The sequence below is a fragment of the Poecilia reticulata genome, linkage group LG10 (assembly GCF_000633615.1).
Source record: "Poecilia reticulata strain Guanapo linkage group LG10, Guppy_female_1.0+MT, whole genome shotgun sequence".
In the NCBI taxonomy this organism is placed as follows: domain Eukaryota; kingdom Metazoa; phylum Chordata; class Actinopteri; order Cyprinodontiformes; family Poeciliidae; genus Poecilia; species Poecilia reticulata.
Genome location: NC_024340.1, coordinates 19418992 through 19436083, shown reverse-complemented (window position 1 = coordinate 19436083; position 17092 = coordinate 19418992). Strand labels below are relative to the sequence as shown.

The 17092-nt window shown below is 36.2% G+C and overlaps 2 protein-coding genes across 6 annotated transcripts; both read right to left on the bottom strand.

The window, feature by feature from the left end:
* Positions 1–4693: 4693 nt before the first annotated feature.
* On the bottom strand, positions 4694–12352 carry LOC103471489 (uncharacterized). 5 transcript variants are annotated; one of them, XM_017307077.1, is made up of 7 exons: positions 12310–12352; positions 7639–7838; positions 6350–6676; positions 5630–5986; positions 5417–5545; positions 5289–5335; positions 4694–5170 (listed from the first exon to the last, which is right to left on the bottom strand). In XM_017307077.1, exons 2-7 carry the CDS (start codon positions 7682–7684, stop codon positions 5057–5059), a joined length of 1020 nt encoding a protein of 339 aa, XP_017162566.1. In that variant the 5' UTR covers positions 7685–7838; positions 12310–12352; the 3' UTR covers positions 4694–5056. The 5 variants fall into 5 exon arrangements, with proteins under 5 accessions (XP_017162566.1, XP_008418738.1, XP_008418739.1 ...); XM_008420516.2 differs by having other exon boundaries at positions 4694–5121; XM_008420517.2 differs by having other exon boundaries at positions 5289–5331.
* On the bottom strand, positions 8344–15989 carry LOC108166620 (uncharacterized). The gene is made up of 4 exons (XM_017307017.1): positions 15947–15989; positions 15520–15846; positions 14562–14741; positions 8344–8399 (listed from the first exon to the last, which is right to left on the bottom strand). Exons 1-4 carry the CDS (start codon positions 15987–15989, stop codon positions 8344–8346), a joined length of 606 nt encoding a protein of 201 aa, XP_017162506.1.
* Positions 15990–17092: the final 1103 nt, after the last annotated feature.

The following is a 17092-nucleotide window of genomic DNA, read 5'->3' as shown; positions in this document are numbered from 1 at the left end:
CCAGTGAAGCCAACCGATGCTGTCCAGGTTATTTTTAAAAACGCATGTAAAAGTCACAGGTTGACCCAGTTGAACAGTGACAACAGGAGCCAAGGTATCTGTGTTTAAAGACAAAAGCAATGAGAAAAATTTAATACAAGAATAACCATTAGGAAAAAAAAGCATATAACACCTGTATGGATGTAATTGAAGATATTAAATTTCACTTCATGCTGCTCTTAGATTATTCATGAAGAAGAAACTGTGTGGTCCATAAGGTTCATATTCACACTGTCTAGGTTGAGAGATTTGATACTTAATTCAAATGGAAATTTTTTGTAATTTATACTTTCAGAGGCATCTGAAAATCCTTCTTAATCAATATTTTTACCTTTTAATTAATCTCGTATGTGATTATGCATATGAATATGCAACCAGCAGATAAAGTGTATAATATAATTTCTTGAACACCCTGTTTATTTAATGCCAAGGTTGTAGATGATCAATGTGGAAAATACATTTATTTTCAGAATGAGAGCTACTGATGTTATCAAGAAAATCTTCAATTTTATAGTTTTGCTACTGGGTTTAAAAATAAATGACTTGTACTTATGTAGAGCTTAGCAAGTGCAGAGGATCCCAAAGCACCTCACATTACATCCACCCATTCGAGCGCTGATGGTAGTAAGCTACTGGATTATAGCCAGAGCTGCTCTTTGGCAGTCTGACAGAAGTGGCACTGCCACCCACCAGCATGACCAAGCCATCACCACCAGGCAAGACATAGCAGGGGCTCGAACTGGCAACCCGCCGGCTACCGGACAAACTCTTACCACTATTACTAGCATTGCCCCACAACACTCACTTGCAAATCTGGACTTCAAGAAATAGTCTTTCAGAAAGTACACCAATGCAAATGTATGTACAGTTGGCACGCAAGATACAATCATATTTAGAGAAAATTATACTTACTTCCTTGATGAAGAAAACATAGTGTCACCCAAAACAGAAGCATCTTGACACAAGTCATTACACTCTGTAATACTTAAAGACAGGAAGGAAAAGACGGGCATCAGGGGTAATTTACCATTAATGCCTCACCCTTTTTTTCATTAAAGTGTGCAAAGTCTGTGCCATACAGAGAGAACTGTGAACTTAAATTCAGAACACTAAGAGAAAAAAAGCAGTGACTCTGTGACCAAAGGGTTGGACTAACAAAGATTTCTGAGAATTAGCATAGACTTCAAACATCAGCTTTACCATTTGATGCTTGAGGAACCCGCCTTCCATAAATATGCCAAAAATTACCCGTATTAGATTCAATGTGTTTTTGTGCGACATTCATTTATTGTTTGTATTATTGTGTCCACTCAACAGTGACTTTAAAGTTTTAATTTTTAATATTTAGAACATTTTTAATACACTTAAAATACTCATACCAATACTAATTTTGTTTGCCTGTAAGAGTGCATCCAGAAGTATGTTCCTTTTTATCCAACATTTATATAACCATTACAACGGCCTGCTTGTTTCTATGTAGCAAGAAGCGTTTTGTGTTTTAGTGAATCTGGTTGCAGTCCTTTTTTGTTGTCGTTCTACTTGTGGCTAGGCAGCATAACTTTTAAAACTGGGAGGTGACGTGTTTATTTTCTGTAGATGGGTGCTGGTGGTTTGTAACCCATCCCCCCGTTTCCTCCCAATTCTTCTTTTCACCCCAAGTTGCTTTATTTTTTTTTTCTAAATGAAATATTAATTATGTTCTACTTGCTATTGTCTCTTTATTCCTTAACACTTGGGAAACTGATAACAGATAAGATCCTTTCACACAATATAAAGGATAGCATTACCAACTGGTTTAGAAAATGATAAAATGGACAAACTAAATTGTAGATGTTGCACAATATTAATGAATCACACACATGTATGCATGTGCACCTACACAAAAGCTATAATTACTAGAGGTGTCAATTAGCACTAGAGCTTTAACCTGGTATGTTGCATCTTGTCTTTTTGAAGTTACAATATTGTACATTATGAAAGAGAAGGGATTTTAGAGGTGACACAACCACAACTAAGACTAAGATTAAGGTGTGTCAAAAATGGCGGAGGTGACAGGGGTTGCGGGGGTGGAGGGTTGGGAATAGTGCACTTGGATCCTTAAGTATTTGGACAGAGACAACATTTTCCAAACTTTGGTTCTGTACATCACCACAATTAATTCTGAACAAAACAATTTAGATGCCGTTGAACTGTAGACTGTCACTGCACTTCAAATACTCTGTTCAGTAGGTTGAACTATAAGATTGCATAAAAATGTGAGGGACTGAAGCATTTTTAAACACAATCCCCTCATTTCAGGGGCTCAAAAGAAATTACACAAATTAAGCAATTGTGAATAAAATGTTCATTTCTAATACTTGGTTGTCCAGTTGTACAATTCAGGGAGGAGATAGGGTCTATGTCCAAGTGATAAACATATTTTGACACAAAATGTGTGAACTACGGTGGCCCAGACAGTTCGATAAGACACCATAGTGAATCAGAAAGCAGAAGATTTAGTAAAGAAGCAGACAAAGTAGACAAATTGATTTACAGTTACTATTATTATCATGATTGTTCGTGTTGATTGTACTTGTCATGATGACTGCACACCACTGGTGTACATTGGTTATTTTATCGTCTTTTACACTTTACTTTGGAGTGTAAACAGTGGTGTATTTAGTGTCTAATTCGGCTCATTCTCCTAATTAAGCTCACCTGATTTTCATTGTTTATTGCAGCTTCCTTCGTTATGCTGTGTGTGCTTCATGTCTTGCTCTCTTTGTCATTTACTATAAGTTTCCTTTGGTGTTTAGTTATCAAAATTTAGCATCTTTGTTACGGTTTGCTTCAACAGAATAAAGGATACAGGTACTGGGAAAAAATATGTGTTAGCTTGTAGCAGGGGTGCGGTAAAGGGGTGAAAAGTGATGACGATTCTAGGGGCCCTGACCAACAGGGGGTCCTCCACAATTTAATTATTTATATTTTGTTCATAGACATACATTTAAAAAAAATCTGAGTCCTGTCAAATACAAAATTAATCATATTGTATTTTCAAAGATTGTTTATAGCAGTAGTAATTTTATGTTACCCTCCCAGACCAAAAAAAACACATCCGTTTTTGCACTGAACCCCCCTGGATCTTCATGAAAGGATTTGTTTCTGCTTGGAGCTCAACAGTGACTTATGCAGCTACAGTCAGTAGAAGCTGCAGCTGAAAACAGCGGCGACCGTGGCAGTTACTATGCTGCTAAGAAAAGTTATAAAACCAGGTTTTCAAAAACAAAATAGAGAGAGGGAGAGAGAGAGAGAAAAAGGCAAGAGTGTTAATTTATAACCCAGTTTTTCTCCAAGACAGGTGGGTAGACTGTGAGATTATCAAACATTTAGCATAATTAGCTTAGCTACAGACTACTGTTTGCCTCCATTTCACTAGCATTATTGAATCAAGGAAAAAAAAATTACCAACATATTCATATATTTAACTTGTACCTTTTACCACTTAACAACAGATGAGTCAGTCAGCAGCAGCTCTAACCCACGCCCCTCCTGACCCGTCCTCTCCTGATTGAAATTAAAGCTGCAGTATCTAACTTTTATATAATTTTTTTCACATATTCTTAAAACTGTCATTATGTTGTGATAGTATAGTATGAGAGGTAATCTGTGAAAAATCTATTTCCTCTGCTTTCTCCCAGGGTTCTCTAGAAACAACCAGTCAGTGGCAGGAGAGTTTTAGTGCTGTCAATCACAATCTCATGGGGTGCTGCTCATCCTTCATCCCCCTTGATTTGTGCCGTACTGCAGCTAGCATAGCACAGAGCTGTGCAGATTCAAACTGTGAATGCTCAATTTAGTTAGCATAACTAAATTGAGCATTCAATTAGTTATGCTAATTGAATGCTCAATTAGCATTCAATTAGCATGCTAATTGAATGCTAATTGAGCATTCAATTAGCATTCAATTATGACAGCAGATAAACAGTTTCCTGTAATGCTAAGTTGTTTCTCCACCATCAGCACATTTAGCAGTGAATGAATGAGGCTAATTGACAGTGCTAAGAGCATCCTACTGGTTCTGATTGATTGTTTTGTTCAGAACGTTGCATTACTTTAATCAGTAATAGTAATTCAGGAAGGAGGTGGAGGAAATTGATTGTTTTCACAGATTATCTGTCTCATAACAAACTGCTATGACATGGTGACAGCTTTAACAAATATGGAGAAAACATATTTTTTATTAAAGTTACATACTGCAGCTTGAATAAAATGTAACTACCTAGCATTTTTAGAAGTCTGGATTGCTCTATGTGTGGTTGCTTTTGACTGTTGCTCGTGGGAGTGACATTTAATCTAAAACTAATAGAAAAAATGCAAGCAGCCTACTTGCATACTGGATGTGGACTGTTGGATGTTAAATTCATGAGCAGTAAATATTATTATATTATACTAGTGCTAATTATCAGTATTGAACCAAAGAAAGCAAGGAAGATACAAGCCTTTAAAATTGTGATGCTTTTTATGGGTCAAATAGGCTAAAATAATTGTAACAGTAGCTGCACGGGGGGCCAAATCAAATTTTTTGTCAGGGGGCCCAAGATTTCTGGCAGCGCCCCTGGCTTGTAGCAGGAGGTTTGTTGATCTAAAACGTTAGAATAAAATTAAGACAACATTGTATTTTCAAGTTTTTAATTTTAGCATTCCATAAAATTTAATTAGTTGTGTAAATACATATATCACAATATAAGTGCTGTATGTGAGTCTAGAGTATAGATAATAAAACCTTTTAATACTTTACAATATTACTGAAACATTATATAGACATAGAGATAAGCTATATGCAGGCTGTCTTCTGTTAATTATGATGTCTGACATACAATTAATTAAAACAAAACATTTAATATTAGAATATTACATCAGACCAATAAAAATATTTTTAATACAGAAATGTGGTACTTGTTTCTCAGAAGGGACTTTTAATCTGACATCAAGTTTCCTTGGAAACCACATCCTAATTTACTGAACATGATTATATTTAAATAAATTCTCTGACATTTGAATATACACTTTCTTCCGTCTTCAGCTCTCTGCCCGTCATCTCTGTGGAGAAATTTAAGGCAGCATAGTTCACATGATGTCCATCTTGTGTCTGAGTGGAAACATAAAATTTAAACCAAAATATAAATTTTAGTCATTTTCTTATATCCAGTGATGTTTTTATATTTCAATTTTACAAACTAAGCAGACAATTAGATGTGTTTACTCACCATATTATCTGGTTGGTTCATGTCATTGTGCTTTGATGAGGAGCTTTCTAAACACATGGTTCAAAAAGTCATTTGGATTCTGAAAATATTGTAAATGTTAGATTTCAGTTAACTTGATCAATACTTACCTCTAAAGGTTTTGCGTGGTGTTCTTTGAGTTCGGCAACAGATTAAAACAATATTCAGAATCACGGAAATGATCAAGCAGCTTCCTGTGATCATTAGCAGCAGCATAACTTCATAACATGATGAATGAGCTACAAAACAAAGACATTAAGACACACGTCATTGTCTCCAATAAAGAGATGTTGTTTAGTAGCATTATGCATAACAATTCATACCGCTTTCAATTCTGGTTCCATTTCCAAGTAATATCTCTTTGCATGTGGCAACAGCACAGTAATAAGTCCCAACATCAGAGGAGCTGATGTTCTTAGAGAAGTTATATCTGCATTTGTTCTGGGTGTTTGATGTCTTCTCACAATTTTCAGGCCTTTGTCCGTCGGTGTAGATGAGATCAAGAGAGTTMTTGTCTGATCCRGTTCTGAACCAGAACACACTGGGRTCTCCTGCACAAGTCTCTGTCTCAGTCTGAGAGAGGAGTGAACACTGCAGWGTCTCAGAGGTTTCTTTACCATGTAGATCCAACACAGCTGGCTSCTGAACAACACGATAGCTTGATGATGTTTCACTGTTTCCTAAATAAATAAATATATTGGTATTAAATCAGAAGAAGAAACAGGTGCAGTGTGTTATTCCTAATATTCAAAAAATATTGTTGAGTTTAGATTTTTTCTTTGTTCAAGCTTTTGCAAAAACCTTTTACAGCTTTTGCATTTAACCTTTTTCCTTTTAAGATTATGGACGTAATATTTCTATTAAAGTGAGATCTTATGGGTGGATAAGATGGAGATCTATACTAACAGATATATTCATGGCAAAGTATCCCAAAATTTGATTGAAGTACAAATTATGTTTATTATTTATTAAAATTAGAGTAACTTTACAAAATAAAATTACTGTAATTTTATTTTGTATATATGTTGAATTACACAAAATACCTGTTAATAATAAATAAGACCCATTCCAAGAAGAACCGAGCCAATCCATGARACCACAGTGATACATTCCTTCATCTTCTTTGGCGGTCTTCCAAATCGTCAAGTTGGTCATTTTGTCGTGATATGTYATGTCGACATTTTCAGATGTAAATCCTGGTCCATAAGTGGGTTGTGTATTCATACGTGTCATTACAATTAATTTCAGAGTATCTCCTGCAGTTTGCTTGTACCAGTGAAGCCAACCGATGCTGTCCAGGTTATTTTTAAAAACRCATGTAAAAGTCACAGGTTGACCCAGTTGAACAGTGACAACAGGAGCCAAGGCATCTGTGTTTAGAGACAAAAGCAAGAATAAAGTTTAGCATATGAAAAGTCAAAGGAACAAACTCATATTAAAAAGTAAATGCCTAAATTGTTATTGCAGAAAATGTGACATTTCAGATCATGCAGCCCTTACGTCCTTTATGAAGGCAAAACAGGGTGGCCCATAAAAAAGTCATATTCACACTGTCTTCATTGAAAGATTTGACATTTAAGTTAAAGAGAGATGTTTCGTAATCTACTCTTTCAAAGGCGTCCGATTGGCTTTCTTAGAATCAAAAAGCACTTCCTGCCACAATGGGGCTGATGTTCAATGCAAAATGTATTCTGTAAAGAATGAAAAGTTGTTGCTTGCCACTAAAATATATAATACTATTTACGTTACTATTTTAAGTTTACGTTTTGGCATTTATTATTAAGCACCAGTTCAATTACATATTTACAAGTTTACTGAATCAACGCTTTAATCTATGATGTTTTAGGTCTGAAACAAGCAATACATTATGTAAAAATTATCTTCCCTCCTCACAGAAAGCTAATATAAAACTCCTAGGGAAAAAAAGGTTTTAGCAATTTTTATTGTCAGAATTATTTCAGTGTTTCATTTTATATTTTATGTTGTAGGTTAAACACCTTCAGATTCTGAATTTAGCATATAAAATATAGATTCCTGTATTTGTTTATGTGTTGATATTTTCTTGAACACCCTGTTTTATTTAAAGAACATAAATATATCAATGGCAGTTTTAGGTCATTACTATTAATTTTGACCTCCAAATAAGAGCTGCTAACATTATCAATCCATCAAGAAAGTCATAAAGTTTGTAGAGAAAGAAAGTGAATTTTTGAAAAATCTACACCCAGTAACAGCACCAGTGCAATAATCCATAAAAAGCTGCATACACAGTTGACATGCAAGATACAAAATGGTAAATTATGTTTCATATTTAGATGAAAATGATACTTACTTCCTTGATGAAGAAGAACTTGTATTGTGACCCAAAACAGGAGCATCTTGACATCTCTTTACACTCCTGTGATGCTTAAGAGACTAAAGGAAGTGGGGCAATTTCACACCGATGAAGTCGAATCACTGTATTTCCTGCCTCACTCACTTTTTCCTGTAAAAGTGTTCAAAGTATGGCCTTGCTGACTCAAATTCAGAACGCTGAAGATGGGGAAAAAAGCAACAACTCTGTGACTGAAGGGTCAGACTAACAAAGTGGCAAAATTTCTTAAAATCCACAGAAAATTAAAAGAGGGATTAATAAAACCAAACCAGAAATTTCTGTCAGATTTTTTATTCTTGTAGTGCTAATAAGCAGATAAATACAGGCCTTTTTAACATTTTTGCATACTCATGCATGCAAAAATGTAAACATTTGATTAGTTTTCAGATAACATTAGATTGTACCAGCAATCTTCTATTCCAAGGCTCAAGATGCTATGAAACAGTATACGGAACATTATGTAAAATTTTCTCCTTAAGTAATATTTTGTTTAAGGTTAAAACTTCCAATAATTTATATGTTTGTATTTTCCCCATGTTGAGAATATTTCAGTTTACTCCTGAGTTTTCAATTTTGCTTCAAGCTGGTTCTTGTCATTTATTTCTGGGACATTCTCCCTGTGAAAAGGTAAACAAATGGCTTTCATAAAAGAGCCATTTTTTGTCAAAGCCTTCTTCTCTGGCCATTCTTCACTGGCCAGAGAATAATGGCCAGTGGTACTGGAGATGGCAAAGAGAGCCAGAGAAATGGACGACAGCACACTGAAACATGGCATTGTGCTGGGTCAGACCAAACAAGGTCGGGTGAATTTAGCTAAAATTTTGTTTTGTTGTTTTATTCACTGAATAATTATTTAATCAGCTTAGATAAACAGTACAATCTCCAATGCCTATATTAAGCTGGAAACAGCCATTTCCACTTTGGAGATGCACCAATGAGTGTTGAACCATGGAGTGTAGAGGAGCAGGAAGTTCAACATCTGAGGTCGAGGGACTCAGCCCTTCTGTTAGAGGTGCCAAACCACAACACAGACTAAAATCAAGGTGTGTCATCACTACATCTCCTACTGTAGCTGGGTCGCAAAAACTGTCAGTCTGTGAAGGCTGTAAATTCTTATCTTTTCCAAAAATGTAAGTTATTTACATAAACTTTGCGTTTACCTGTCAACCAGAGGGAAAGAGACCAAATGTTATGGTTAAATATTTATAATTTAAAGAAAACCCCAATGTTCCTTCTCTAACCTTTCAGAGAAACCGCTTTTTAGTAGTCAGATTTCATTTTTAGTCCTTTGTCTTGATGAATAATTAATTGTTGTAGCATTGATTCACAACTCTAGGTAGGTTACAGTTCTGGTATGTAACAGCACTGGAGGAATATGGTTTGTTTCAGATTCAAATTATTTCAATTTTTTTTTTTTTCTTCTTGTTTGTTGATTTTATTCTTAATGTTTCTTGCAACCGTGCTGAAAATGTATTAAAAAAAACATTTGATGGTTCTCTGATAATGCCCCAATATCTCTAATTGTAAAGGTTTTAACATTGACTGACGTTTTGTATTTCTGAACGTAACTTAGAGCCAGGTTTCTAGCTTCCACAGCTGCAGACTGCAGTTTGTCTTTAAAGTCAACAAACACCAGATCGACACCATGCAAAGCCGGTTCCCAATCACCCTAACTTATGAATTTCATTCATCCAAAAGCAACGCAGGTCCCTGCATATCATCAGACATATGTCTCTCTCTTCTCAGAGACACCAGAGCATCAGATCCAACCACTGCATTGGCTGTTTCGCAAGTAAAATTGTTGTAATCTGTCATTGTCCAATATCAATGATTCTGGACTTTATGCTAAGTTTACTGTTCTTTGTTGCCAAGAGAGGATCCTGGCATGGACTTCTGCTTCAAGGTTCAGTGTGTCAGTGTTGTAGCACTCGAGATCGGTCTTGGTCTCGAGACCATTTTTTGATGGTCTCGGACTCGACCGCATTTGGTCTCGGTCTTGTCTCGGTCTCCGGCGCTGAGGACTCGGCATTTTATTTCAAGACCGGTCGAGACCGCAACTGTGAAAATATCACTAAACATGCAGCATACTGTCCAGTTTATTTGTTAACATCTTTGTTTTCAGTGGATGCAAAAACGCACCGATAAAAATCCAACCAATAACGAGACTTGCCAATTACTGTTTATGTTTCTCCCCCCTTGCCCCCACCTTTCACTCGCACGCGGCGCTCCAAGACATGCGCAGTGGTTTTCTCTCAGCGGCAGACGTTTTGTCTAATAGTCAGTAATGGAACAACGCTGCATAAATCATAAGAAATCCGATGGCCACAGCTAACTCAGCAGCSCTTCGCTTTCACAGACAGTGGGGACTACGTCTAACTTTTTTTGTCACTTAGAAAAGTATCTCAAAGAAAGGTAAGCTCCGTTGACGTGATGTTAGCAAAGCAAGCTGTATAGAGACACATAAGCATTGTGATGAAAAAAAGTTGTCATTCACTGCTCTGAATTATTGTGCGGACAGATGTTGACTGACTTGTCGCACATATGAGACAACGCTGTGTCCAAAAGTCTGCAATGTAGTGATGCGACATTCAGGAGCAGTACGATTCTTCTGCACGGGTCTTTACTTATTGGATAGGACTGGAGTGTCACTGAGAGCCTATCAGATTACCATACGCTGTCAGAATAGCATACATCAGAGGTTCCCAAACTGTGGGGCGCGCCCCCTAGAGGGGGCGCCGTGCCATTGGCAAGGGGCGGGGGGGCACGGGAAGACGTTCGGATGAAAAAGAGAAACAAACAATTTAAAAAAAAAGACATGAACGCTGTATGCGCTGGGTTTTTACTTTAGAACGGCCAAGTCTCTGTTATTTCTCTGTCAATTTGATACAGTAGGGGTTTCCACACTAACCATATCTGTGTCCTCTGTCACTTTTATCAGCAGTTAAAACTGTTTAATCCGTTAACATGTGGTAATCTGTTTTTCCGTGTCGCCTTTAAACGCAACATGAGCACTACGACGCTGGGTTTACACCTGTGCGGCAGCGAAGGAGACCTGCTACTGCTGTGCGGAGCTGCACAGGTGTGTTAGAATCATGGAAGCAAACCAGCAAAACGCAAAGAACTTTTCACAGTTTTCCCCCCAAACTAACAGACTGTTTAGTAAAGCTGCTTGATGCAGGTAAAGTTGGCTAAAAGATGACTAGCTAGAAAAAGTTTGGGAACCACTGATGTAAGGGAAATGACGTGAAAGAAGCACAAAGTTTCCAACCTAATAATAAAGAAACATTGATCTAAAAACATTTGTACTTTCAGTTCTACTCTGTTGTGGAAATTAACGCAAATATTCTATGAAAACATAAAAAACTGCTAAAAAGAAAACTGCATTTATATTGTGTCTTTGTTTAAAAACATTAATAGGTTCTTGATTAATTTAGCCAGCATTATTAAGGAGTAAGGAGATCAAGTTTTCAAGAGAAATGGAAAAAAAGAAAAGAGAATCCCAAAGCCCTGCAGGAAAAACTGTTTGGTTTAATGAAACCAAATATGACGATCTTATGACGATTTATTAAGTATTTAATATCTATGTGTTCTTATGGGAATATGGATCTTTCAGATCAATTTGAGAAGTAATTTTGATGATATTTTACATTTTATTGTGTCATGTGGCGCGGGACGCTGGTCTTGGTCTTGATTCGGTCTCGACTTCCCTCGGTCTTGGTCTTGACTTGGTCTCGGACCCTAAAAGTCTTGGTCTTGTCTCGGTCTCGATACACTCTGGTCTTGGTCTTGTCTTGGTCTCGGGTTAGGTGGTCTTGAACACAACACTGCAGTGTGTTGTAGTTTAGAGATGGTATTCTGTACGCCTGGTGTCTAAACATAGTTTCTTTTAGATCTGTTGCTGTCTTTCTGTCATCTTAATTTTGTCCATTCTCCAATGGCCTTTAGCATGAAAAGAAGATTTTCATTTGCACAACTACTGCTTGATGGATTGTTTCCCTTTTTTTAAACTGTTCTCTGTAAATCTAAGAGATTGTTGTGTGAGAAAATTCAAGTTTAATAGCAGGAATTTGATACTCATACCAGACCATCCAGCATCAACAACCATTCAAAGTTCCTTAAATGTCCTTACTTCCTCAAGCTGATGCTTAGATTGAACTTCATCCTCACTATTTATTGGTATTTGTATGGTAGCAACCTAGTGCTCAGGTTGTTACCATATGATTTACTGATTTGTTGTTTTTGTTTACAAACCACTGTTTAAGAATAACTAATAAGATAACAGTTATACTTAATGCAATTCTCATTTCTGAAAAGGATTCAGACAAAAAAAAGCCAGCAAAAACATCTATGTTAATAGCCCGAAGCATAGTTTAAGTCATGTTGAGCCTGCTAACATTCAGTACGGGGAAAAATTGAATAAATGAAACTGTGTAGCCTATACTATAACTTACACAAGTGTTCTGTGAAATTTTGGACAGGATCGGAGGTGATCGGCAACAAAAATGAATCAACACGCTGATCTGCTAGAATAAATGTCTTTTATTCTGCCACAGATTTCAGCAAAGCAAAGCAATCATTCATACATTGATACGTGATGCTATACATGTTCCTTTAGTATATCGCTCTTACCGCGACACAAAAGACTGGAGAGCCGTCAGTCCAGGCAGAGCAGCTATCACGTGGCTGGGCGTCCGTACGCAACCCACAGCAGAAGAATATAAAACGAGACTTCCTCGTTTTATATTCTTTCGGCCGCTTCCTGCTTCACAATGACCACGAGCTGTAGGCATTGTTTAGCATGAGCTCGAGGCGTGATCAGGTTATGAAACACAGACCTGACCTCTCACTGTCCACGAGCCCGAGGCCTGATCAGGTTATGTCATGGCTTATATTATCAAAAGCATATTATGAAAGCATACATTATATAAAAAAAACATTATCAAAGAACATATTTTAATATTTCTTCATCAACAGGGAAAAATAAATCTGATAACCAGGCATAGCCTGAATTGTAATAGTGGGTAAAGAAAGTGGAATGAACTGGAATGATTGCGTGACTTCTGTGAACAACAGATCTGTATTATATGTGACTTCCCTCTCTCTTCAACAAAAAAACAGACTACATAGTATAACCATCATCAAGCTGAAAGAAGTTAATAAATTATAGTCTTTGAATGACTTTGTTTTTCAGAGACATTCATGTGGCGTGTGTACGTCTGTTGAAAATGAGTACAATGTTGTAATTTGGACGATTCTGTGGTTGCATTGGGTTTGTGAACGTCATGCCACAAAGTTGGGGTTTTAAAATGACACAAATAAGCAGGTGGCGAGAGGCTGACTGTGGCTCAGTGGTAAGAGTAGTTGAAGGTTGTGGGTTCAACTCCGACTTCTGCCTTCTGCAAGGCAATTAACCCCAAGTTGTCTGCCAATCTGCATATTATAGTATGAATGTGAGTGCAATTAGTTGAATGTGGCTTTGAGTGAAGAGTATGACAAGAAAAGCGTTCTATGAATTCAATCGATCAGTCGGTAAGTAAGCTATCAGAAATCCTCATGTGAATATTCAGGAAAAACTGTATTGTGTAAAACTTCACCATCAAACATTTTTGACCTATTTCCTATGTTCTATTAAAAGTGATAGCAATTATAATAGTTACATTTAAGGTCACAAAATCAAAAGAAATGTTTCCATGCCAGATAAATTAAAAGTATGTCATCAATAGACAGATTGTTTTAAATTTGGGAGCTTAGACAGAAAGAGCTTAAAATTGAGGCTGGCATACAACTCTACAGCATTGTAGTTTTAATCCTCAAGATCATGTTTTTCTGTTAAGATGTATTTTCAGCTGAGCTCTCTAAATGTGTTTTTATGTGATTCATAAGGCCAGTAACAAAAAACTCTTAACATATAACGTATGAATAATTATAACAAATTTGTGCAAAAATAAACATGACATGCTACAAAAAAGAATTTCAGTACAACAAAGTACAGATTTAGTCTTTTTTATTACGTTTATTTGTGTCCCTAATTTTCATTGATAATTTCCCACAACACTGTATTCATGTATTACAGCACAATTGTGCAACTTGATATCCATTCAAACTGATCGTTTGACTTGTGAATATACAAGTTCTTCAGTCTTCAACTCTTTCTTCTTCGTCCCTCTTGATGTTTTTCCTCCAGAGAAATGTAACGTAGAATAGTTCAGATCCTGTCCTTCATCAGGCTGTGCATAAAAAAAATCATTTCATGTACAATTATATTGAACACTAGGCTATAAAATAGAAATTTGAACCAAATAACACTGATTTGATTTACAATTGTTTCTTACAGTTTCATCTTTTTGTTCTTCTGAGGGGTTTTCTGCACACGCTGAACAAACAGCAACATGTATTTTGCCTGTTACATTTTTTATCATTTGTAGCATCTAATATTGCTTATATTTAAATACATTACATTACATAAGGTTTTCAATTTCTGGTATATTTTTAAAGAAACAAGGAGAATAAATGGATCTAATTTCGTAAATAACACTTACCTTTAAATATTTTACACGCAAATATCTGGTTGCAAATCAAAATTATATTTACAATCACAGAAATTCCCAAACAGATTATTATCATCAGCAGGATCCAAACTTTGTAACCTTGACCTGAATAAGATAGAAAAAAATAAATGTGTGCATTTTGAAAATATTTATGTCTCAGTTTACAAATTTTGCATGTTACATATATACTACCTTCTTCTTTTCTGATTTCATTTCCAAATAAAATTTCTCCACATGTGGCGACAGCGCAGTAGTAATTCTCAAGGTCAGAGGAGCTGATGTTCCCGGGGAAGAGAAAATTACATTTCCTCTGTTCATTAGGGCTTTTCTCACAGTTATCATCTCTTTTGCCTTCAGTGTATATGATATTTGGGTAAGATTTGCTGGATCCAGCTTTGAGCCAGAACACGCTGAGGTCTCCTAAGCAGGAGTTGTCCCAGTAATCCAAGACGACTGAACACTTCAGAGTCTCTGAGTCGAGCGTTGTGTAGGCCAATGTCCTCTTTGAGTTTCCTATTATAATAAAAAATAATGTTTTCTTTAAAGAGTAAGACCTCTAGTTTCACAATAATTATTTTAATTTTGAAAAATTCAATGCACACCACTTAAAAAAAAAATCTAAATTAATTTAATAAATTCTTACAAACATGTAGTGCATATCATTGTGATTTCATATCAGAAATAATGTAATCTGGTTTCATTTGAAAAAAAAAAATCACTCAACTTTAAAAGCAGTTCTTTAAAAATTTTGAAATTAGGAGACAATTTTGAGACAAAAAAACACTAAGCAATGTGCTCCAGCAGATATGTTGAATATTTCTGGAAAATTGCTTATTGGCTTTTATTTAAAATAATGATCAACATAAAATCAGCTCCGTAGATGAAATGCATAAAATATTTGCTCACATATTTACATATGCTGATTTGCAAGGAATGTTTTCTTTTGCATTTATCTAATGAGCAGTGGAAAAGATATTTTTAAAAAGAGAGGCACCAAAGCTCATGAATTACATGTGCTATTAAAGCATCAAACTTTACAGTGGTAAAACTTCTTAAATCACTTTTCAAAAGCTGCCTAAGATAAATGTTAAGCATCTTCTACAAATGTATTTAACATTTGTAGAAGATACTTCTACAAATGTAGAAGTATCTTCTACATTTGCTATTGCATAGCACTGCAATATGTATATAGTGCAACTGTTGTTTTATATTTTGTGATTTACTTTTATTTTATTTTCTGTAGTAAGAACAAGGATTTCTAAACATAGCAATACTGAGATCTCACTATTACCTTTTACCATCAGATGATTCCCCTTCCAAATAGATTCTGTCCAGTCTATAAGAGCACAGTAATACATCCCCTCATCTTGTTGGACTGTCCCCAGAATTGTTAGGTTGCTTGTTATTCCATCACTTGTTGTACTGAATCTTGAAGCTGGGAATTCTGGTCCAAAAGTGGGATCGACGTTTTTTCGCTGCATCGTAATTAATTTCAGAGTACCTCCAGCACTTTGCTTGTACCACTGAAGCCAAGTGGTGGTCTGAAATTTATTCATAACATCACATGTAAAAGTCACAGGTTCACCAAGATGAACGGTGACCACCGGAACCAAAGCATCTGGGTTAAAAATAAAAACACTCATGTGAGGGTGAAAAAAGCATACAAAATGCAAATACTAAACTGAAAAACATCCACATTTTTAAATGAAAGTACTTACATCCTTGATGAAGAAGAAAGACTGTGACCCATAACAGAGTCATGCTGACACTGTCCTCATAAAGACACTTGGTGCTTTAGTAACAGGAGGGGGTGTGGCGATCCAGACACTCAAGTGCATCTGATTGGTTTTCTCATAAGACAAAAAGTATTCTTTCTATCACAATGAGCTTCTGTCCTGGAAAAATATATTGATTCCTGTTTTTTTGCAGTTATGATCATATTTGTGGTTAATAGTCATGTTTTTCTCTGTCCTGAATATAATCCTTTAATTAGTCATGTACAAACACAATTTGGGTGGCTGAAACAATACTGGAAATACATGTCCTTGGTAGTCAGAAAATTATTAACATATTTGATGAACTTGTTGCTTTTCAGATAGCGCCACCAACAGGTTCTTAAGTAATATTAAGACATACAGGAGACCGACTTGAGGTTTATCACAGATGTTCAGGTTTCCACGCAATGAGAAGCTGAATTCTCCAGTTCTGACGACTCAATGTACGAGCAAAAATAAAAGCTCTTATAATCAAAGCATCTAGTCACAAAGTAAAGCAGGGCGAGACTTAACTGGATTGCACTTTAAAAAAAAATTTTTTTTTAATATTGAACAGCGGAAAAGGGTGAGTATATGTCTTCATACAGACATATCCTGAATGTCGACAGAACAAAAGAAATTGTTGCTAATTTCAGAAAAAATCAGCAACATTAACTTCTTGAGGATACAGATCACAGACACTTTTATCTGGTCCCTTCAAACCTCTGGTCTGGTGAAGAGAGCACAGCGAAGTCTGCACTTCTTATGTCTCATGAGAAGAACACACTTCCTCTCTCCCATTCTTACCACTTTCTACAGAGGGACAATAGAGAGCACACTGACCAGCAGCATCTCTGTCTGATTTGGCCATGTAATACCTCTGACTGGGAATGTACAGGGAGAGTGATGAGGACAGCTGAGAGTCATCAGGACTGCCTCCTTCCATAGTCGCTGCCTGACCAGGGATCAGGAAATCACAAAAGACCCCTTTGTTCTCCCTGCTGCCCTCTGGCAAAAGTTTCAGCACTTCTCAAGTACTTTACACAAATGCATTGGATGTTTTCCATTGAACTCGGTGATGTAAGGTTGCTCGGTCTCCTTGAAGCTCTG